The sequence below is a fragment of the Centropristis striata genome, chromosome 9, assembly GCF_030273125.1.
Source record: "Centropristis striata isolate RG_2023a ecotype Rhode Island chromosome 9, C.striata_1.0, whole genome shotgun sequence".
NCBI classification, from domain to species: domain Eukaryota; kingdom Metazoa; phylum Chordata; class Actinopteri; order Perciformes; family Serranidae; genus Centropristis; species Centropristis striata.
Window position 1 is genome coordinate 18,716,813 of NC_081525.1, and position 23,699 is coordinate 18,740,511.

The 23,699-nt window shown below is 39.5% G+C and overlaps 1 protein-coding gene across 1 annotated transcript in view; it reads right to left on the reverse strand.

The window, feature by feature from the left end:
- Positions 1 to 23,699, reverse strand: part of palld (palladin, cytoskeletal associated protein) — a 72,280-nt gene that overhangs the window by 25,290 nt on the left and 23,291 nt on the right. The window contains exons 3-10 of the mRNA XM_059340677.1: positions 17,651 to 17,826; positions 16,576 to 16,642; positions 15,279 to 15,396; positions 15,074 to 15,136; positions 11,189 to 11,330; positions 11,042 to 11,065; positions 10,127 to 10,246; positions 8,555 to 9,005 (exon numbers count right to left, since the gene is read on the reverse strand). Of these exons, the coding sequence (XP_059196660.1) occupies positions 8,555 to 9,005; positions 10,127 to 10,246; positions 11,042 to 11,065; positions 11,189 to 11,330; positions 15,074 to 15,136; positions 15,279 to 15,396; positions 16,576 to 16,642; positions 17,651 to 17,826 (1,161 nt within the window). The remainder of the gene's footprint in view (positions 1 to 8,554; positions 9,006 to 10,126; positions 10,247 to 11,041; positions 11,066 to 11,188; positions 11,331 to 15,073; positions 15,137 to 15,278; positions 15,397 to 16,575; positions 16,643 to 17,650; positions 17,827 to 23,699) is intronic.

The following is a 23,699-nucleotide window of genomic DNA, read 5'->3' on the forward strand; positions in this document are numbered from 1 at the left end:
TATAGCTTGAAATAAGGTTTGCAGCTCCATTCCAACATTTTTTCCCTTTTTTGGCCAACATTGGCTCTTTTGCTCATAAAGGTTGCCGACCCCTGGTCTAAAAGGAGATCAAATCTATACCACATACACGGCTCGCACCAACAGCCGGGGTCAGGATTTAATCAGTGGTTGATTGACCTCATCCGGAAACAATGTGATACTCTGAGCACATACGGTAATGTGTATCTGTGTGTTTCTCAGTGTTTAACATACCAGGTTGTTCTTTCCTGAGAAACACGGTCTGTTTTCTACGAGGGGATCACTGAGGCCTGTTAGTTTCCATGCTGTCAACTCCCAAGCATACACCCTGGTCTCTCGCTCCCCTCATCTCCCTGTGTGTCTTTTCATCGCTCCCTTTTCCCCTCTGCTTACCCCTTTCGCTTCCAGCCCCCTCTCTGTGTTATGAAGGTCAGCTCCGACAACTCTCTTCCTTATTTGGAAAGTTTCTCCATTCCATGCAGGTCATTCTAGCCCGACCGACCAATCCAGTGGTTAGCTGGTCTGGTGTCTCAGCCAATCCTGTGTCTCCCATGTCCTTTTAAGGACTGCCCATCTCTCACTCTGGAGGTTGATGTGAAATTATCTGCTTTTCCTGCTCCCTTGTGGCTCCAGTGACTTCATTTTTGCTTTTTATTCTATTGCGCAATCTCATTTCCTCCCTGATGACAACTAACTTTCTGTTTCTTTCCATTTGCTGCTAATCCTAAAACACCTCTCACAGGAGTGTGTTCACTGAAGCAAAGGTGTCCATTAGTGAACTGATCCGCAGTCAGTGTTTTACTTCTATTTTTAATTAGACGTTTGATGATGATGAACCACAAGCAAAGTTCTCAGTGTGTATCCAGCGCCATATGTGGTTCTTTAACATGCATGTTTCCCGCTTTCCGTAAAACCACAAGCAACACCTCGACAAGAAAGTGATTGTTAATACTTCATTAGAGAGTTCATGACTTGCACCTCGTAAACACAAACACACTGCTGAGAGGAAGCTCTGAGTCACAGCGCAGATATGTGACCAATCCTGGCAGCCAGAGCTCCTTGTTCAGCAAGGCAATGCAAAAACAACATACATCCTGCTTTAAATTGAATAAACGGGCCTGAAGAATCATGAAAAAAATACAGAGGGACACAGACAGCAACAACAGATCACCTGCTGCGTCCTCACACTGTAAACACAAGTAGAAGTTGTGTGTGTGTAACAGTGGGAGACTGATGATGGCTGTTAGCAAAGAGCTGTTTGTTGCCTTCAGTTTGCAGTTCCCCTGACAACAGCCTCACTTGGGTTAAAGAGGTTTGGAGCTACTGCAGAAATCATTTAATCTCAGTGGTATGGCAATTATGTCAGTGGACAGGGATTGAAAGGTATAAGGTCAAACTGCATGCAACACAGGCCACATTAGAGGGGATTAGACCATTACTCATATTTATCACTGCAGCATGGAAGTATGCAGAGTCATGAAGCATTAAAGTGACACACATGGCGTCACTTACACAATGTTGTTCTAAGCTCCTGTGTGTTTGGGACTAGCCCCTCGTCTCATTTTTCAGTCCTTGTTTCCTTTCCTTTCTTTCTCTCCTTACCTTCTCCTCCTACCTGAGATGCTACGAGGAGGGAAAAGTGAAGGCATTATGCATTTAAAAAATGAGACATCTGTGCTGCAGAGCTCTTATTTTAAAGTGACATTAATTAAATGAATGTTCCATTGATGTATAAAAAGAACTGGATGCAAAAAAGGTCACATTTTTAAATGCCTAAAAATGCTAGAAATTGCCCAATTATACTCTGTTGATACATGTGGTAGTATGTTTTTTCTAAGAATAGCAAAAAAAACCCACCTTATTATGGGATGTCCAAAAAAGACCCCCCTTAAAAAAAGTCACACTATAGCATGCTGATTTTTGTCAAAAATTCACAGTCACATTGCCCAGCACTGTTTTTGGGGACTTGGCACTGTGTCTCACAACTCTTTTATATATCACTGGTGCCGAAAAGACCTTCACAAAGGATACACCTGTGGAACCTCCTTCTATAAGCCTCCTCTCTCCTTGAGGTGCATTTTAGGAATTGAGATGTTCTTCAGGATGCCATACTGAGATGTTTTTTTTTTTGACACAGGCAGGATGAGAGGAATGAGGAGGCATTATATTATGCTTACTATAATATATATCAATGTCCAAAAATATTCATAATGATGAGTATCAATAACTCCATAACATATAACTCCAGAACATAAGAAAGCCAACAGCTGCACACTGTGTGCAGTGTAGTTTCCTTACAGTCTGAAACTTTCCACTTCCTCCCTTAAAACAAGCAGATGTAGATTAGATGGACCTCCACTTTCCTGCCCAAGGCCATTTTCACTTTAGCTGCACTTAAAATATCAATTCAAAAGTCTTCATAATCAAGTGCAGGCACTGCTTACTGCACGTATTGTAGGTCTGGTTTGTTTGAATTCACACACATAAGTCTCTCTCTTTTCACTGTCTGGCTTTATGTTACCAACCTATGAGATTACCCAGTCAATCAGTAATTACTAAAGCATCTCTTTAACATATGAAAGGCAAAAAACTTGAACCTGAATCATTCTGAGGCCCTCAGTGAAGTGAGAAAAGGCTAAATTGAGTGCCTGTTGAGTGCCAATGTGTGCCTGTTTTTCATCATTGGTAATTTTAGCATACAGAGTAAAAATGAACACACTGTACAATCCACAGACACGTTGCGAGTGAGAGTTCAACTGACACATAAAAAGCACTTTGTGGAATGAAATCCGTGCAAGAGAACAATTTCGACTGTCAAAGTTGATTCCTGGTCTTAGCAAAGAGAGATTAAGCTGTGGAATGGTTCGAGGATAATTGTTGCCTCTGCTACTTGTGCTCTGTATTTGACGCCCACCCAGACATTATCCCACCCTATAATATAATGCTTTGCCCCTATTATCACGGTCAATATTACTGTGGTCCCACCTTCAACGTGTTGCACCAGCTTGACACTTTTGACTGTTTCCTCCTTTGTCTTCTTGTTTTTCAGTCTCAGTGAAGTGGTTTCTTGAAATGTTTGCTCACTATCGTGCCTTAATGATTCATTGCATCACTTTTCCCATAACCTGGTGGTAAATGAGTGACTTAGCAACACAAGGAACGCATGAGCTCAACAGCATAACCGCCGTAGAAAAATCTGGATATAAAAAATGTGAAAACACATAAACCACATGCACCCTCAAGGATATGTCACTACACCAAAATGACGTCCTTATGAAATGTCACACAAGGCAATCATGTTCCTTTATCAATACTGGAAAAGCTGACACTGGACACCAGCTTTGACACCTCATACATCAACACACACTCACAAACATGTGCATGCATGTGTATGAGTGCACACACACAAATAAGCTCCAGGTGGTATCAGCCTAATGAATATAATGATGTAGGTTTACAGACGGTCACATGTGTACAGTTGAACCCTGTAAGGCCCTGAACAAAGGGGATTGTGTGTTTGAATCACGGGAGACAATAACTCTGTCCAACGTGGCAATGACCTGACTTTGAGAAGTCTCATCTTGTTGAATAATGGCTTGTCTTGTAGTATCCTGAGTGTTTCAGATCTTTATTTAGACCAGGGGTCATCAGCAAATTTGCCCAAAGTTCCCCACAACAGACACTGTGGACTGGACTTAAAAATAACAAAACAACAACATTTATCTAGGCCTTAGTAGCCTAATCCACAACACAGGAGACCAATGTTTGTGTCCCTTAGTGAAACTAAAAGTAACATATTTTAATTAAACCTGTAAATAAACTTCTAGACATGTCCTATGTATGGAAGAAGGCATTTTAACCCAAAACCTCGACTTTTTCCTAACCTCAACAGACTTAACAAGCTGTTCCATTTCAGATCAGTAACCCCATGTTTAAAACAGTGACTTTCACATGCCTAAAACAGCAATTGTGACATCAGTTAACAAGGTAAAATTGAATGGGTTTATTTTCATAAGATATCATAGGAACCGTTCATTTGACTCCATTCTGGCATCCGGTTGCGTAGGCGAACCCGTTAATAATAAGCCGACAGATGGATGTGTTATGTCTTTAGCACCTGCGTTGTGGACAAATATTTGGATTCGGTAAATAATCTGGAATAAAATTATTTCCATCTCTATTGTTTTTTGGGTTGCTTTAATATGAAAAAAATACTAGATATCCTAAATATCAAAATGCATTTTTTCATTCATACAGAATTCATACAGATTCTGCGGGCTGGATGGGAAGCTCAGTCTATTTCCCATCTCACACAGTCACATAGGCTTCAATGTCAGGATAACTTTTTAGCTATCATAGATAAGAAATATGCAACTTTAGCACAATATGCTTACTTTGTATGCTTAATCCTCAGAGCAGTTTATACACTGGCTGTACATGGTGTCACTTGTTAAATTTATCTGCTTACAGTAGTCTGAAAATAACACATCCATCAACTTAACCAGCTATAGCACGTAACCAAATATTATTTGTTTCTATGTGTAGAATTACGTCACAAAACGCTGTGAAAGAAACTGCATTCCAGAGGAACATAAAATGAGTCGTGCTGCCAATTTCCAATCTATCTTTTCTCTACCATGTGGTAAAACTCTGCTTTCTCTCCAAACCTCAGGGCTGGTTCAGACCCAACCAGCCAATCTCAGCCTCTCCCCTGAGAATTTCCTTTGATTCTTATCCTGACGTCTGACATCAACGCTGGGCATCAAACCCAAATACCTACCAACCCTGCTCTCTCTTCCTTCAGTGCAGAAAGAACAGCAGGTCTGTTTTTACAGCTCAGGTCTCCTGCAGTCCCTCCTGCCTGCCAAGTCACACAACGACTTCCTCCATCTCATCAGCTCAGTGTTATTGAAGCAAAAACCATCCCTTACACAGGCTTCCAGCCTGTTATTCCTTTGATTTATAACGATTTATTCTAGATTTGTCGACATGAACACATCTCTCCAACAGCTATAAGCTCTGTATTTGGGGGATATCTACATATAAATAACATTTCCTTGGGAATAAAAGCTTAAATGTACTGAAATCCAGTAAACTTTACAAATAATTCTCAATAAGTACTGAAGTCTAGACACTCATGCCTTGGGTGAACTGCTCACTCAAATAATAAAACTCCCATCCTTCCTGATCCCCACTGCCTTTATGTAGATGCAGTAAACAATTAGCCTAATTCATGATACTGCCTTATTTTGAAAATACAACATATCGGTCATAGTTTCCTCTCTGTTGATTGAATTTATAGCATCACAACAAAGAGTTTCGTTAGAAATTCATGGTGCTGATTAAACAGAACTCCAGTAAAATGTAAGAAAAGCAATTAAAGCAACAAACTAGGCACATTTTCAAAGGCTGCAGGCTTTGCTGTGCTCTGTTGATGTTTCATAGCAGCAGAGAAGAAACAGTTTGTCAATCTGTACGGGATGTGCCACACGACAAACAGGATATGATGAACTCAATGATAAGCTCGGGGGTTTTAGGCTGAGAGTGGTCAGTCTCTGTTCCTACATGTTACCTGAGTGAAGTCTGGCAGAAACATGACCTCTGGTTAATGGCAGGGCTGTTGTTCTTTTTCATTGTATAGATATAGAACTTAAAGGAGATTGGTGGTGTGGTAGGTGTTATTGTGGATAAACAGAGAGAAGCAGTTTTACTCCCTCATTCATCTAGCATTGAAGTCTGACCTAAAGATAAAAATAAACTTGTTTTCCATCTGTCCTGTCCCAAAGATCAATTTTTAGTTACTACAGTTTTGCACACCACAACAAAATATGCATTTATGTGTCAAACTGGTTTATTAATCTCTCTTGCCACATCTAAGATTTGCAAAACTGCAAATTCTGCAGCAATCAGCGTAATTAGCGTAATTAATTAAAGTATTAACAGTTGCTTTATTATCCCACAGGGTAACAATGTAAAGTAATTAACATGAAATGAATCATCAGAAAGCTCTATATAATTTTTCCTGTTGTGTCTGTGTTTGCTTCCATGATAGCTTGAATAATGAGGCTACATGTGGCGCCACTCAAATCACATCCAGAGCAACACAGCCAAATATTTACCTGTAATTTTCTGTCTCCTCCTCTCTATTCTCAGCTCTGGAAGCACAGAATTAACAAGTCACAACATTTACGTCAACAGGTATGCAGCACTTTAGCATCCATCAGCAGGAATCAAGTCCACTGCACATGCAGAAGAAATAGCCTTTGCAATGCAAGAACCAAGCTTTACTGCACTGAAACCAAACTCCAGTCTAAATGCAGCCTGTCCAAACCCGCACAGCAACACTGGTAGCTATTCGCTTTTGACTGGATATACTGCTCACATTGTTCAATACTGTCACAGCAATATTAGAAACATCTACAAAAAAGTCACCTCAGCAAGTTTTGCCAAACTACAAGGGAAAATATTGAGAGGATATTGAGAGAGAAATTAGACAACCATGCTTGTGGCTCTGTCAGGCTGTTCTTTGGCACACTGGTGCTTTAAGCTAAATGCTAACAGCAGCAGTGCTAGCCACTGTTGCCAACTCCTTAGTACGGAAAATAGCTATTGGCTGTCCTAAAAGTTGCTAGAAGTCGCAAAATGGTGTCATCACCTAATTTGCATAATTTGTCATGTGATGTAATGGATGTTGTAGGAGAGAGGAATAACGTCAAGCTTGGGAGGAGCTGCTGGCAGCACCCACTGCTTGTTAAGAAGAGTAAAAGTCTCCAATAACACCAGAAAAAGTTACTAGATTTGTCACTAGTCACTTTTTGGAAAAAAGTCGCTAGGGGGCTCTGAAAAGTTGCTAAATATAACGACAAATTTGCAAAGTTGGCAACACTGATGCTAGCATGTTGATGTTTACCAGGTATAATGTTGACTATTTCAGTTTGGTGGTTGTCGTGGTGAAGAAATTTCCCCTGTGGGAATTAAGTGTGGCTCAACAGTAAAATATGCAGTATTATGCAAAATATGGTATGTGGATTGATTCATGTAACGCAGAACAAATTTCACAAGTTTTGAGTTTTCCCCAAAAACATTTGGCTGTCTGCTGTTAGCAACAGTTGCTAAGGTTTGCACAACAAGCAGATGGCTTGTGAGTTGATCACGCTATGCTGCAAGACCCACCTACGGGTTTCTGGTCAGCTACAACAGCAATGTAGAGAGTTGTGTATAAGAGAAGGACAATGTGTTTGCGTTGCTTTGGAGCCCAACTCCTTATCCCACTGCTTTTTAGGCAGCCATAAGACAGAATGTTTTAATCATTTGTTTACCCTACATTGTGGCTGGTAAAAGGTTGATCAATGCATCGAGGTGTAAAAAAAGGAGGGCCTATACCCAGGGGAAAAAAGAAAGATTTGAACACAGACATTGTGGCAGTTGTTTTCCATCCTCTGCAACTGTCTTGTCAATAGTGCACTGTTGGAAAATTACGGTTAATTTCGCCCTACAGGTTAGCATGCTAATATTTGCTAATTAACGAAAAGGTCAGGGGATCAAAGTTTTTACAATATACCCTTTGGGGAATGTGAATGCCTGCACCAAATTTTACACTACATGAAAATTCAGAGGATTACTTAAGGTTTCATCATCCGGGGACAATAAAGTTCCAGAGAGATTTCATTCTTTGGGAATCATGAATGTCTGTACAAAATTAGTTACCATCCTTTAAATAATTGTGGACATATTTCAATCCGGGTCCAAGTGGGGAACACACCGACCAATCGGCTGACAGACCGACTGAAAAGCTAAACAAAGATATAAATATCTCCAAACCAGTCGACAGAGTGAGAGAATACACTAAAATTATTTGTGTATGGTCTGCTGTCATTTATCATCACAAAGGCGCCAGTCGGGCATCATGGTAGCCTAGGGGGTAGATGCTAACCATGTAAATGCAACCTCCCTGGTTCAATTATTCCATGTCGACTATATTCTCTCTGATTAAAAAAAAAAGAAGAATATCTAAATTACAACAAATGCATCAGCAAGAAAAATAAATAAATCATGCACCAGAGGCTTGTCCACGGCAGACAGGCAAAACACAGGACCATTGAAAGATAAAGCCATTCAATGCCCAACTCCCTTCTAATAACAGTGACATCCTACCTGATCCCTATAGAGCTCACAGAAAGGTGCTCAGAAAAATAAAAACAATGGCTCTGTCCGGGGCTGGGCATGCAGTTTGAGGTCAGACAGAAACAATAGGAGCCATCCAGCAAAAGCCACACAGATCTGTTTACAGCCACAGATAGAAAGCATGGAGCAGACTCGCCCTGGCTAACACGATGCCACACTGACACCAACATAAAGGCAGGGGAATGCTTTTGTTCTAAAAAGGCTTGGGATTTCCCTGTTAACCCTTTCAAAAAGCTGAGACACTATCATTTCCACCACAGACAGGGCTCCCCGCCTGTCTCTCGCCAAACCTCTCCCTGATGACTAGCCTGCCCTCTGGGCACAGACACATGGGGACAGGACAGGTACTCACAGCTTTGGTTTGGGCTTGGTAGGCAGCGGAAGACCATCCTTCCCAGGGGGTGGAGACAGCTTGCCTGGGGACGGAGGGGAGTCTGGTGCCACCTGGGCTGTGACTGGGATACCTGTGGTAGGGTCAGACTGTGAGAGAGGAGGAGGTGGAGGTGGAGGTGGGGGTGGTGGAGGTGGTGTGGCTGCTTGAGGCAGGCTTGGTGGATTTTGGGTTTGGCCATTCTGTATAGACCCTTTCCCCTTATCCTCCACCATCTGCACTGGAGGCAGGGATGACACACCAGGCCAGATCTCAACCTCCTTGATAACAAAAGCGCCGGGCAGAGGCGGCATCTTGGGTGGCAGCTCCAGGAGGCTGATTTCTGTGGGTGGGGGAGGAGGGGGGAAGGCTGCCACATCCTCAAACCCGGAGCTATCACCAGACATGCCATTACTGGATGAGTCCTCGGCTGCTGAAGGAAACAAACAAAAGAAAAGTGGGAAAATGTCGGACTTTAATGTTTAGTTTTTCTTCTGGCCACCACATACCTCAGTAGATACAGATTACAAACACAGGAATGCATCACAGCTGATCTAAACTAGCAGCTGGGTCCAGTCAGCCTGATGGAGTTCCTGTTTATTCAGCCTTTCCCTTAACTGTGCGGGGAGTCCTGTACAGTACATACACAGACGTGTCTGTGAGAATACACACAGGGATATTTGTGTCCTGCTGTTTGCAAAGAGCTGCTCATCAACTCACCCCTCTCAACCCCTCCAACATACAGACTACACAACAAAAGATCAACAAAAGTCAATAGTCATTATGTTGAGACATACAGTAACTGACTCCAAACCACAAGACCTCCAGAGAATTACTGGACTGTCAGTGGTAACTGTAACCAAGTCCTGATTCATTTGCTTTATAACTGGAGCTTGAAAATCCAAATTTTGGTACCCCCAAAAGACTTCTGGATGAACCAATAATGTCACTTAAACACAGAATAGAAGAAATTAAATTAGTTTTAGAGAAACTAAATTTTTGTGTTTAGTTTATTTGGTGGCTCGGGTAGAATGCAAGTTATGTAACTTAATTTACATAATAAATGTGCCTACATTAACCCAAACCATGATTTTCCTAAACTTAACCAAGTAGTTTTGTTTTATATACAAAATACAACATGTTCCTCTTGTTTAAAACTGCAGTTGTAGTGGAGCATGACAATTTGATATGCATCCAGTGATGCCAGGCTGTCCTGACCATGCTGTAACGAGTTTGGAATGAGAATGAGTCGGCTGAGGATGATTGTTTGGGGTGTCAGCCATTGTGAGGCCTAATAATAGGTTAAAATTGAATTTAACATGAAAACTAAGCATTCATAGGAACACAGCATTTGGCACATTTTGCTTTGTATTGATATTAATTGTATATTACAAGCAGAATTTGGGGGTTTCTCATGTGACTTCAATCAGTTTTTATAAGTTAAACAGGAACTGCATCTTAAGGAACTCCCACATTGGCTTCAGCATTCAGCTGTGATGCCTGCTGCATGATGACAACATGCTGAGCATCTCTGTCTGTTTGTGTTGCACACACCTGCAGTGACAGTGAGTTGGGCTGTGCTGTTAACGGAGCCGTACGGGTTGGACGCGGTGCAGCAGAACAGACCTCCGTCCTCTGGAAAGGCCTCAGCTATCACCAGGGTGCAGATCTCCTCTGAAAAAACAACCGCCATTAATACACCTTTAGTGACCAACACCCACCATTATTACATCCTTTATGACCAAACAGTCTGTAATCCTCAAAGTTAGATTTATATGTCTTGAATAACAAGACTTAACATTGATTAACAGGGATCTACACGGGTGCGGAGTGGGAAGACATGTTGACACTTGACTTGTTTATACTGAGATATAATAGAGAAAGACAAGTTATTATACACAGTAGACTTGTGATAGACATTTCATCCAGACTGGTGAGTCACTCATCACAGGTGGACATAAGGAGACCAACAGGGAAAGACAAACAAGCATGGATGCAACTACTCATGAATAAGAGACAGACACGCACAGAAACACTAAAGCACAGATGTTCAGGGACGTCTGTGTGACTCACAGCCTGAACGTTACACCTGAAATGACCCCTGAGTCACACAGGTGAGAAATGTCTGACATAAATTAGCAGCTGTGTCATTTTTTATCTGTCATGTTGTGTTTACGTGTTGAGGTTTGTGGGTGGTGGGGTTTTCTCAGACTTTCCCAGGGACTCCCTGTGACTGTGGTAGATGTGATATGAGTGTCCCATGAGACGCAGACTTATTAAGATATGATCTGCTGGAGTCATAACCAAGTGAAAGGCTGCAGCTGATAATGACACCATCAAACTCAATTTGCAGCCACATCTAATAATCCATTACTAATTTTAACCACTGACTGCGGTTGGGAACATAAAAGCAGTGTTGTAATTGAAAGTCATATTTTAATAGACCTGGGAGGAATTGGTGTGACATACCTGGCTCAGCTGCAGACCGAGGCTCTGATTCACAGGATGTAATCGACAGGAAAGAAAGAGAAATATTCTGCTCAGCATGTATTAAAACATATAATTAAAAAATACTCAGCTGTTATACAATGGGCTTCACAAAGAAGACTGTCTCACTTTTTTGTAGAATGCGAAAATCGGGCGAGTCCAGGATCTCCTCTCCCTGGCGGTACCACCTGACCTGCAGAGGAGGGCTTCCACGGACCCTGCACTCCAGAACCACCACCTGGCCCTCGGACGCCTGGGCATCCTGCAGCAGCTGCGCAAAAGAAGGATAAAGTAAGAGAGGGGTAATGAGAAAAAGGAGTGAGTGAGTGAAGGAAATAAGAAAGAGACTGAAACCGATCATGAAAAGGGTAAATCTGTGTCAGGATTACATCATGGGACAGACAGAGATAGAGATCTTTGAAAATAACACATTGTTAAGAAACATTTCAATTGGATCTGTCTGTTACTTTTGGGCATCACATCTTTCAAAAATGTGTTTCCACTTTTTTTTAAATGAGTGTTTTGATCCAAATAGCTGTCTCCAAAATCTGACAGCTTAAAAAAACTACATTTTACTAAATCAAATAATCATTTTTAGACTTAATAATAAACCTAAATCTAAAAAGGCCCAAAAAATAAGAAAAACAAATTTTTGAGTGCTGGGGTAATTTCAGTATTTAGAAAATAATGAACTGAAAGTTCAGGTTCGATTTGACAGTTTGTCAAATACAAGTCGTCTTGTTTTTCTCATCATCGCCAGTAGCTAAATACCTGCCTTTTAAAGGTCTAAGAAAGAGTGTCTGTCCTTAGTAGGATTGTTACAGGATCACCTTCTCTTTCTTCTGAAAGTGTTTTAACTATTGACTTCACATAATTAAGATTAAAGTATTAGTTAGCTTTTAGTACTAGTAGTAATTCAATTATAATGTGAGTATTTCCACATTTTATACATCTCTACTTCACAACATCTTAAGGGCAAATATTGTACTTCTTACTCCACTACATTTAGCTGACAGTTTTAGTTACTTTACAGGTCCGGATTAAACATAAAAACATGACTTTGAAGTGACTATGCATGTTTATAAATTAAATTAAACCACATAAAATATATGAAATAGTTCAAATGAGCCCTACATTGACAGCAGTAAAATGCTGCTTACATAAATGCATCAATAATAATAATAATCTAATAATATATTTAGAACATATAAAACAATCTAAGTGGGCCATTCTGCATAACAAGTACTTTTACTTTTGATACTTTATTTACATTTTGATGCTGATACGTTTGTAATTTTACTTGAGTAAGTTTTGAATGCAGGACTTTTACTGTAGTGGAGTAATTTCACAGTTTGGTATTAGTACTTTTACTTAAGTAATGGTTCTAAATACTTCTTTCACCACTAGTGTCCAGTGAATCTTATGACGCAGAACTAAAGAAAACCTGAGCTGATTAGAGCAGAAGCCACTGTCAACACTGTGTAGTCTCCTCTACTAGTTAACAGGACCAGAACAACAATGACTGGTGTATCCATCAACAAGAGGCACTCAGTGTCAGAGTAAATAAATGTTGTCAGCCTCTTTCTCTTTGTAACTGTGCGTTTCAACTACGGGTATATTTGGGAAGACTGGGAGTGAAATGTACACCGTGGGTCTGACAGTGTGTGTGTGTTTATTGGGTGACGTCACGGTGCGAGGCGAACATCCTCTCATTGAGATGATTAAAGCCTGCAACAGTTTTTTGCAGGAGGTGGGTGGGAGGTGAAGAAAAACAAATGTCTTTTTGTAATGAAGTGGAAAATGATTTAGTGCCTGAATGGCTGAATGAGAGTGAAAGAGACCTGACCCTTGTGGGTTTGGCAGGGCTGTTTGAAGCTCTGCCTCAGCCCGTCTCAGTCCCGCCATCACAAGACCCACAGCCTGAGGGAGAGGGAGTCGGAGAAGTGTTGAAGAGTCTGAGCTGGAAGAGGGTGTTCCTGAGCTTGTGTTTTATCTGACCCCCACTGCTGAAAGCCACAGCACTGCATACTGTTATTATGTGAAGGCGAGGGCCGAGTACATGTGTATCAGGTTATGTATGTACTGTGTGTGTGTATGTACTGCATGCATGATGTACTGTATGTAAGTATGTATCTGTCTGGGCTGTTTTTTATGGTTTGGGCTAGATCCTATACTTCAAATTATCGTCCTGTTATGTCAAATTGACCCAATTCAAAGTAAAAAAAGAAAAAGAAAGTTTAAAGTATTTTTCGGGATGAAATTTCTTCTGCTTGGTTTAATAAGTGCAATCAGAATATAAAATGAAAATGCTCATCTGTAAAGTGTGACAATGCAGGTGTGATGACTTTTGTTTTTTTATTTTGTTATATAAGAAAAAATGTCAAATTAAAATAAAAAATCAATGTGATGTAAAAGTATTGTATTTTATATGTAGGTCTTTTCAATGTACATAAAAAAGTTTGCACAAAAAATTGATTCAAATGGTTAGTGATGGAGTTAATAATGAAATATAAACAATGCTGGGATTTTTGGGTTTCTGACACTTTAGGATAATTAAACATGCCCAGGGTCAAATTGACCCACGAACATTATTACTGTTCCTGAGAAACGAACATAACAGGAGGGTTAAGACAAAAAAATGCATACAGCATATTTTAGACGATGGAATGTTACAAACTTTGTGGCAACAGTTTGCGGAAGATCCCTTCTGTTTCATGCCTCTATGCACAAAAATGTCCATAACAAAATGGTTTTCCAGTACTGGTGTGAAAGAACTTGACTGGCCTGCACAGAGCCCTGCTGACTTCACCCCCTCAGAGACCATCAGGATGAAGTGAAACACCAACTGTAAGCCAGGGCTTATCACCAACATCAGAGCGCAACCTCATAAATGCTTTTGAGGCCAGAATTACCAGCAAAGTCTTATTGAAAACTACCAAGATGAGTGGAGCCTTCTTCCACAGCATATTAATGACCATTGTTTTCTAATGACATATTTACGGAAGCGCTTTTCTGCTTCTCAATGTGATAGAGAAAGAAAAGACAGTGTAAATCATTATAATGACAAGTCTTTTCAGAATAATGACTTACTAGTGCTGCAAACATAATGTGAAACTTTCCCAAAATAATGACTTTAGTATCGCAAAACGATAACTTTGTACAATTTAATTTAGCATCATAAACTAAGTTTCTCAAAATACTTTATATAATAATGGGAAACTTAAAAAGTAATAAGTTAGCATCTCAAAATAATGACTTAGTACGGTATCTCAAAAAATGTGTCATTTATTTTGAGATAAGTAAGCCATTATTTTGAAAAGGTTTCTCATTATTTTGAGATACCATGTCATTATTTTGATTAAGTTTCTAAATGTCTGAGATAGAGATCGGCGTTTGGAAGAAACCTGCCAACTTGCTTATCTATAATGTTAACGCTCAATTAGTCGATTAATTGCTGCATGCATACGTGGGCAAAACAAAATAAATATATCTACAGTACTATGCAAAAGCCTGTTTTGATAACCTTTATTTTGAAAGGACGAAAAGAGACTTCCTGTCGACTTAACTGAGATGATACTGTAAAGATGTGTTTTGTGTTCAAATAAGTTTTGGATCAAATTAAACCTAGTAATTCATGCTAGCAAGATTTGATACAGTAAGCTATTTTTGCTCAAATTAATACTCTTGTATATCTGTGTGTTTTATAATTATTATATTATATATTATTATTATTATAGTTATTGCAACTTTCAGTTTGCAAACTGTAGCTTTATCCAACTAAATTCTCAGCTCATTGGCCTATTGACGTACGGTCGCAGAACTGAACGCTCGGCCGTGTTTCAGTTCAGTGAGTACTGATACACAGTCATAGATAAAATAAAAATGAAATGTGATTGACCAAATTCTTAACGACCATTAATCGATAATTGATTAATTATTCCCATCCCTATTCTGGGCATCCACATACTTTTGACCATGTAGTGTTTGTGTGATTTATTGTGTAAGCAGATTTACCTTTGTGAATACAGGAGGACCTGACACCTCACCAGCATACAGTGACGACACTGGGCTCTGCATCTAGAAGACAATAAAAAGAACAGAACAGGTGGATTCCATTCACAGAGGAGTCTGTTCATGTCATTGAAGGGAATTTTCCACTTTTTTGACCATGTGAATGAGCTCGTGTGGATCTTCTCTCCTGTGTGCTGGAGCTGCTTACCCGCTGTGGGGGCTGAGACAGGGACTGGACCAGAGTGGAGCGGTGAGGAAGGACCTCGGGGGTTTTGGGTGACGCTGAGCGTATTGTCAGGGACATTGAAATAGTTTTCTTCTGAAGTCTGAAATGAACAACATAAATCAGCGCCCACACACAAACACACATAATAAAAACTTTCCCAAGAAAAAAAAGAGGGGCATTTCTCAGCATGATATGTTTTTAGTTAAAATATGATACTTGAATCAAAGAAAATTGTCATCCCAGCAATTAAGATGATATCAGTGGTCTTGGCTTCAGTGTGTAAACAGAACGAGAATCAGGAAGTAGCCCAGATGGAGGATAATAATCAAAAACATTTAGAGGAGGAGAAAGCATGCAGATAGGACACAGATAGACTGCATAATCCTCGAAACGCAAATAAAAAAAGTTAAATATGGATGTTGATCTAAATCAGCACGAAAATAAACAAAATATGTCTGTAGTACTGTAAGTTCTGTACTAAAAAACAACATAAAAAATCTAAAACTTTATCTTGTAATGTGAAGGAAGCATTTCAAAAGTTCCTGCACACATCTGGATCTGCAAAAAATAAGTCTACATTATCTCCTGTTATGTTCGTTTTTTTCAGGAACAGTATTAACCCAAGGCATGTTTAATTATCCAAAAGTGTCAGAAAATAAAAAATCCCAATAAACATTGTTTATATTTAATTAAAGACTCCATTACTAACTATTTCACTCAATATTTAGTGCAATGGTGTTCTTTACCTCTCATAGATCATGGTTCAATGAGGATAATTCACTTGTTTTTTTCCATAAAAAATGCATGTTAAAACTTTTTTTATGTACATTGGAAAGATCTACATATAAAATACAATGGTTTTTCATGACATTGAGTTTCTATCTTTTTCTTTGTATGAGAAAATACTTTTTTTTTTTAACTTTGAAATGGGTCAATTTGACCCACAACATAAGAGGAGGGTTAATGGAAAAGCAAAAAGAAAAGAAAAGTAAGAGAAGAGAGTGAAAGCAGGAAAAGGGTAAAAAGTTTAACATTTGGTACTAAGTACAGGGGACAATCCTGACAGGGTGATATTTTACCATATTAACCCTCTGCACCTCTCATTATTCAGATCGTGGCCTGTGTACTGTGTCGGGGTTATGGCTCTTTAAGGGCCTTTTAAGGGTCTAGTTAAAGGCAGCAGACCTGATTAGCTGCTTCAGGGCTCAGTTAACCTGTTCAGGGGTTCAAGGTTCATTGGGTCAGTCGGTCACAAGAGTTCATGCTGAAACACACGTACTGAGGCATGGTTCCTGATCTGGACTTTGACGCAGCTCCTTCCCCGTCAGAGTCTGATGACGAGGCTCCTGTAATGGGGACAAAACAAAGGCAGTGATGGTTATTCCTCTATGATACGGGGCTCCTCATCAACAATCAAAAATTCTTCAACCCAAATTCCCCCAAAAATTGGTACTTTGTTTAAAACGTAAAAAAGACAGAATGCAATCATTTGCAAATCTTTTGTGACATATATTAAACTCAAAACTGTACAAAGACAGTGTATTCTATCCTCAAACTGATAAACTTTTATTTATTTTTATAAATAAACACTCGCATTTTGTTTTACACAGTATCCCATCTTTTTTCGGATCTGGGGTTGTAATACACTGTTGCTCATAAAGTTGGATTATAATAATATATTTTACCTCTTTCCATGAATTAATTGTGGGAATGTGATTTATTCTTGATAGATAAAGTGTAAATCCTCTCAAAGCTTTATTAATCAATCTCTGCAAAGTGATGACTGGTGCATTAAAATAGGAATAAACAGAGGATTGTGTCTGTAAACAAAATTATTCCAACTTTATGGGCAACAGTGTAATAAAATGAGTTCCAAATATCCTTCTGAGTGTACTACTCTGTAAAAAAAAAAAAAATCTGTTTATGTTACGGTAAAATACAGATACTGGTTGCCAGACCTTCACCGTAAAAATACAGTGTTTGGGTATTTCTACAGTAAATGTAAATGTGAATATCAGCAAAAAGTGTAATTTAAACTGAGTCGTCCCTTTATTTTTAGGGTAATTGTGTCCTTGTAACATTATGGTATTTCTCCTTTCATTTTATATGAAAAAAATGTGTTACAGTTACAGTTTAAAAGTTTTGTACTATTCCTTGATTTACAGTAATTAAAAGCATCTACTACGGTGATATTAAATTTTTAATTTGTACGCCCTATTTCTGATGCTGTAAAACATTGCTGCACCATGAAAGCTCACTTACACTGTATTAATGAGAAGTTGGCAGTTCAACTGCTATATATAATTGCCTTCAAAGTAAAAATATAATAACTTTTTGATATGAAAACATCTGACCTTCTATGTAAACCTCAGCAGAGGTATTGTCTGCTCCGATACTGTTGGAAGCCACGCAGGTGTAACGTCCTGTGTCGTCCTCGAAGGCTTCAGCAATCACCAGCGTGTGCAGGTCACCATCCCTGGAGATCTGTATGTCAGGAGAGTTGTGCAGTTCACGGCCTTCACAGAACCACCTGGTAGAGGAGGTGAATCACAACTTTACTTTAACCAATCAAACAACTGATATGCATTACTGAGGAGAGCCTGAAAAGCCACACTATAGTTGGAAAGTTAACGAAAACAAAGACACCAAAATCTTCCCTTTTTGTCTGTACTGGAGCTCCATGCTAATGCTAAAGTATGAACCTGAAAATAACCATAATCTGTCCCCTTTAAACTCATTTTTTGTACTACTATGCCTTCAATTCATTGTGACTTTTAGTGCTACACAGTCTAGACAGTGCTTCAAAGAAACTTATGACTTATTTTCAATCTGGGTAGTTTGGCCACCATTCCTACAAAACCTAACAATAAGTCTTTTAACAGAGTGTAGACTTTACGGTAAACTTTTGTATCCAGAGATTTACAAAGAAAGGGGTCTTAAATATGAGTAATATTATTTCATCATTGCCTTGTGACTGCTTTACACTTGCCAAAAGAAATAAATATGCCAAAAAGGAAAAAATATATATTACAGACGGAGAAGAACAAGGAATCATGACTGAAATCTATCTCTCTTTTCAATAAAATGTTATCACACAAGCAAGTGCCATTACTCTTCTTCTGTGTGTGAACTTAAATATACCTTTGCCAAACATGATGGAGGCCCGCCAATCCAACTAACATCAGTAACTACTCATTCACACACACACACCCTCCGGGCATGTCTGAGATTCCATATCTGCCAAACGTCAACCACCCTGAGGCACTGGCGAGACGCCGTGTTACGGGAAGCACACACACCCTTTCCCTCTTTCCAATCAGAGGCCTGTGTGTCTGGGCAGGCGCCTGGGCCTTGTACCACCTCCCTGGGGTCTGCTAACACTGGCTTTGTTCCCCGATCTGGGACCCAGGAGGGATGAGAGAGAGTCTACAACACAAGCATCTTCATCTGTCTCATCTCTCTTCACAGGGTTATGATTAAAGCAGACCCCTCAGCAGATTGTTACCACATCAAGTGCAGGATCAAAAAGGGGTCACACACACATAATTCTGGCCTGAAATGTCATGATTTGTGGGAATGTGTTGCTTTCATCAGTGATATCTTCTATTTAAAGTGCATTATGACACATCAAATCAAGATACCCACAATTAAGAAGGGGCGTTTGGAAGAAACCTGCCAACTCGAGCATCTATAATGTTAACGATCAATTAATCCCTATGTTTTTATCCACTCCAGCATGTAAAAACATGCATACATGGGTCAAATAAAAGATATGTATACAGTACTATGCAAAAGCCTGTTTTGATAACAGATGCTTTTATTTTGAAAGGACGAAAAGAGACTTCCTGTGGATCAGAAAACTAACTCACCTGAGATTAAACTGTAAAGATAACGTCAAGGACATCTTTTGTGTTTTACCCCCCGAAGAGGCATGAGGTTAGTTTTCACAGTAATCTTACATGTTTAAGTGTTTTGTGTTTAAATAAGTTTTGGATCAATTTAAACCTAGTAATTCATGCTAGCAAGGTTTGATACGGTAAGCTAGTTTCTGTGTTTTATAATTGTTATTGCAACTTTCAGTTTTCAAACTGTAGCTTTATCCAACTTAATTCTCAGCTCATTGGCTTATTCATGTATGGCCGTAGAGCTTCAGTACTGATACGCAGTCATAGATAAAATTATAATTAAGAAATACACAGATCCATTAAAAATTCCACGGGATCGAGCAAATTCTTAACAACCATTAATCGATAATCGATTCATTATTCCCATCCCTTCCCACAATCCACTCACACTGTATCAGAACCCTAAGACAGGGGAGGGCTTATATATGTCTTGTTCACCTCCCGACCTCTGCATTGACAGGAGGAGGGGCAGGAATCTTCTAAATGCCGGAAGAACAGCTGTTCTCTCTGTCCAGAAGCCCGACCTGAGGACATTCCAGCTATCTTGGAGGGCTGTATAAAAAATTCCCAACATCCTGCTGCATAGCCATTACTTGATTTTTTACACTCTGGTGTGTCAGTCAAACAGCAGGCTAACTCCTCTTCCAGAAAGCAATCAATCAGACGAAATATTCAGACAACACTTCATACTGGAGGATTCACACCTGACAGAGTGGGCGTGGGAGACGGAGACAGGGGAAAGTGAATGTGTGAATGGCAAATAGAGAAAACAGGAGGTGAATGAACATGAGTCAGCTCGGGTCAGACAGGAAAAATTATACGCTCTGTCATTGTTGAGCGATTCATCAGTGGCAGTGACAGGTGGAGCAGAGCAGAGGCTCGTCACTCAGTTTCTGCTCTCTCTGACGGTGCTTTAACACTGTACTCTCTCTACAATACACTCCTCGGGGTAGTTCCTCTGTCTTATCACTCGATGAAGTGAAACAACGGAAACTTGGCTGCCGCTATCATGCAGCCAGACGCCGGTGTGTTAAATGGTAGGAAACAGATCATGACATGAAGAGTTGTTCATTGCACGAGCAGGGAGACCTTATCGGCTGGTGTGTCCGTCCTTGAGGCAAAAGAGGCAAAAGAGGCCAAGAGTCGTGGCTTTCTGTGCATCTAACACATGATCCAGACAGAAGAGGGATAGGATGACACCAGGGGCGGAGCCAGACATTGTAGACATTCATTTGCTAAGCCCAAACTTAGTGGGGTCTGGGGGTATGCTCACCCAAGGAGATTTTTTCCAGCATTTCTCCATTTATCTTTCAAGCCATGTGATAATATAAAGCTTAAAAATGGGGGGAAATTAAAAAACATGATAGATGCTAAGGAATAAAAATCCTGTAGAGCCTACTTTTTTTTGTTTCCAACTGTCTTCATCATACTGACTCTATAACTTTTTTTTAACTACACAGTTGACTACAAAGTTGGAATAAAATACTAATATAGGACTAAACTTTGGGTTGTGAAAGCGCCCTTACTCAATTATATTAGATTTCTTTAGGAAATAGAAGTACTACTACTTGTAGTAGTAGCATAGAACAACCTCCATGACAATGTTAAGGCGGGTCTATTTCCCCAGTGATAATACTTTTACTTCACTGATTTTAAGTCCAGCCAGAGAGACTGAGGGCGAATGACATAAAGTTGAAAGTATTTTAAAAACCCAAAAGATTCGTGGCTTTTGAGAAAACATTCTGCGATGGAGCCTCAGAATCCACCGCCACCGGACAACACAGGGATGCTGTGTAACATGACTTTGTTATATGACACAAGCCAAATTCTTTGGTATAGAACTGACAGCAGCTGGTGATTGAGAGAAAAAAATGATTGTTTGAGTAAACCAATATGTCTGTGTGGTTTTGAAATCCATTTTTCTGGATTATAGTCAAGCAGAAAAAAAGTTGTTTGGGTGACTGCCATGTCTGCTGGTGATGTGCCTGGGAAAGTCAGGTTTCTTTTGTTGGTTAAACCTCACTTCTTTTTTAAGTCACTCAGTGTATTAATCAAAATGGTTCAATATGGATCTCACAGCCAAACATCTGTTTGATGTGGACTGCACAATACAAATCCCCTTCAATATAGGAAAATCATTTGGACAATGTTAAATCAAACACATACAGAAAAGGGCTTATTGTAACTCATGACATCATTAAACAATTGTTTTTGGGATGGGGGATGTTCAAGCTGTTGGAGGTACTGTGGATGTGAGTGTTTGTGTGTATGTAACTATAGTGAACAGAGGCCAACAAACAGCAGGGGGATATGTTTTCCGCTGGGTGGCCTGAATCTGTCGAGATCCCAAGAAATAAAAAATATGTTATTTACATGCAACAACATATGTTAACCCTCCTGTTATGTTCGTTTCTCAGGAACAGCAATAATGTTCATGGGTCAATTTGACCTGGGGCAACAAAAAGTGTCAGAAACTGAAAAATCACAATAAACATTGTTTATATTTCATTAATAACTCCATTACTAAACATTTCAATCAATATTTAGAGCAATGGTGTTCTCTCACAGATCATGGTTTAATGAGGATAATTCACGCTTTTTTTTTTTTTACTTTTTTTTATGTACATTGGAAAAACCTACATATAAAATACAATGGTTTTACATGACATTGATTTTTTTTTTTACAATTTTATTTACATTTTTTTTCTTTTTATAAAAAAAATCTTTTAATTATTTCTTTTTTTTTTTAAACTTTTTTTAGATTGTTAAAACTGTTTTATATACATTGGAAAGACCTACATATAAAATACAATGGTTTTTACATGAAATTGATAAAAAAAAATTACAATACAATTACAATTACAATACATTTTTATTTTTTATGAAAAAATACTTTTAACAATTTTTTTTATTTTTTAGATTTTTAACTTTGAAATGGGTAAATTTGACCAGCAACATAACAGGAAGGTTAACAAAACTGAAAAAAAGAGTTGTAATTCAGGCATTAAATAAAAAATTCTATTTATGAAATGTCTTCAGTAGTTTTCCATTCTGGTTATGGTACAAACATCTACCAGGCTCTCCTTGCAGAATTTAAAACACAGTCCATCTGCTCAGGAGGAGTAAAGGAATGGAAACGTACATTTGTTTGGGCACCGTTTGACGAAACACAGAGCAGGGCACAGGACTCATCAGCTCCTCTGAGGGTTGACTGAGCATAAACTAGTAAGTACAAACCATTCCTAACAAGCACAACAATAAAACCCCCTTATTAATCAACCTTAATGATCCACCATTATGTATAATTACTGAGCAAACTCATTTAGAGACAGACGGTAATGTTTATTTAATCCCCTCTCTATTTCTGTGGAATGTGCTGAACATAGACCTAAACAGCATGCAGTGTTCTCTCTAGTGGGGGAGCGGGGACTTTGTTAAGTCACATACAGTCCAGCAGGCAAAGGAACTCAACCATCAATAGTCTCATTTGAAGGGGAAGCAGGGCGTGTTAGAATAGCAGTCTCTCTGTTCTTTGAGAAAACTGAGGGAAGGTACAAATTTCTTGGCAGAAAGTAGCTTTAACACCCATTTCCTCTTAACACAATACCATTACAAAACTCAACTATTCAGAACATGCAAAATAGGCCTCACTCCTTCATTCACCCAGCCAAGATGGTGACTAATCATACCAACATTACAATCAACCAGCCTGTCACCAGCTCTCTGAATAAAGATAGCATGTAAGACAGCAATTATACGCGTCTCAGTTAAGCCAATTGATGCCAGATGATGTCTCGGATAATAATGGAAGGATGATCTCGGTTTCATGGTGCTCCTGCCACTAACCTGAGCCAAGCCAGAGCCTGTTGCCCTCTTCTCCATAGAGCGTGCTGAAGGCCACGCTCTCCTCATCTGACCCTGTTGTTATTTGCTGCTGTTGATGGAAAATTTTATGAAGCCAGGCTCAGTTTCACCACAAACCCAAACGAGCGGAGGCCAGAGCGCAGTGAGCGAGGAGAAGAGAAAAGGAGGAGGGTTCGGTCACAAAAACCGACCTTGACAGGATGCAGGAGTGACAAGCTTGCAAAAAACACACCCACAAGCCAATCAACAATCAATATGGGATATAAATAATGGGTATGTATACTTCCTGAGACAGTTTGTCTTTGTTTTAACTCTAAAGTTTGCTCAGTGTTTAGTTTCTAGGCTATGGACCACAGAAGTCAACCAAAGTGCAACTGGACAAGTAGAGCGGCATCAAGGCTGTCTTTATCTCTAATTACAAACTACAATAGAGGTCAACTGAAACTATCCAAACTCTATAGCAAGCAATGCTGGTTTTATTATCCAGGACAGAGCAATCTTCTAATTCATGCATACACAAGATGGGAAGCACATTGGGTTTCCTCTTTCCCACGCATGTTGACTCAATCCAACACTGAATGCAACTCTACAAGGCTCAGTACAAGGTCTAAAGGCAGAACCTCACCAGAGCTGC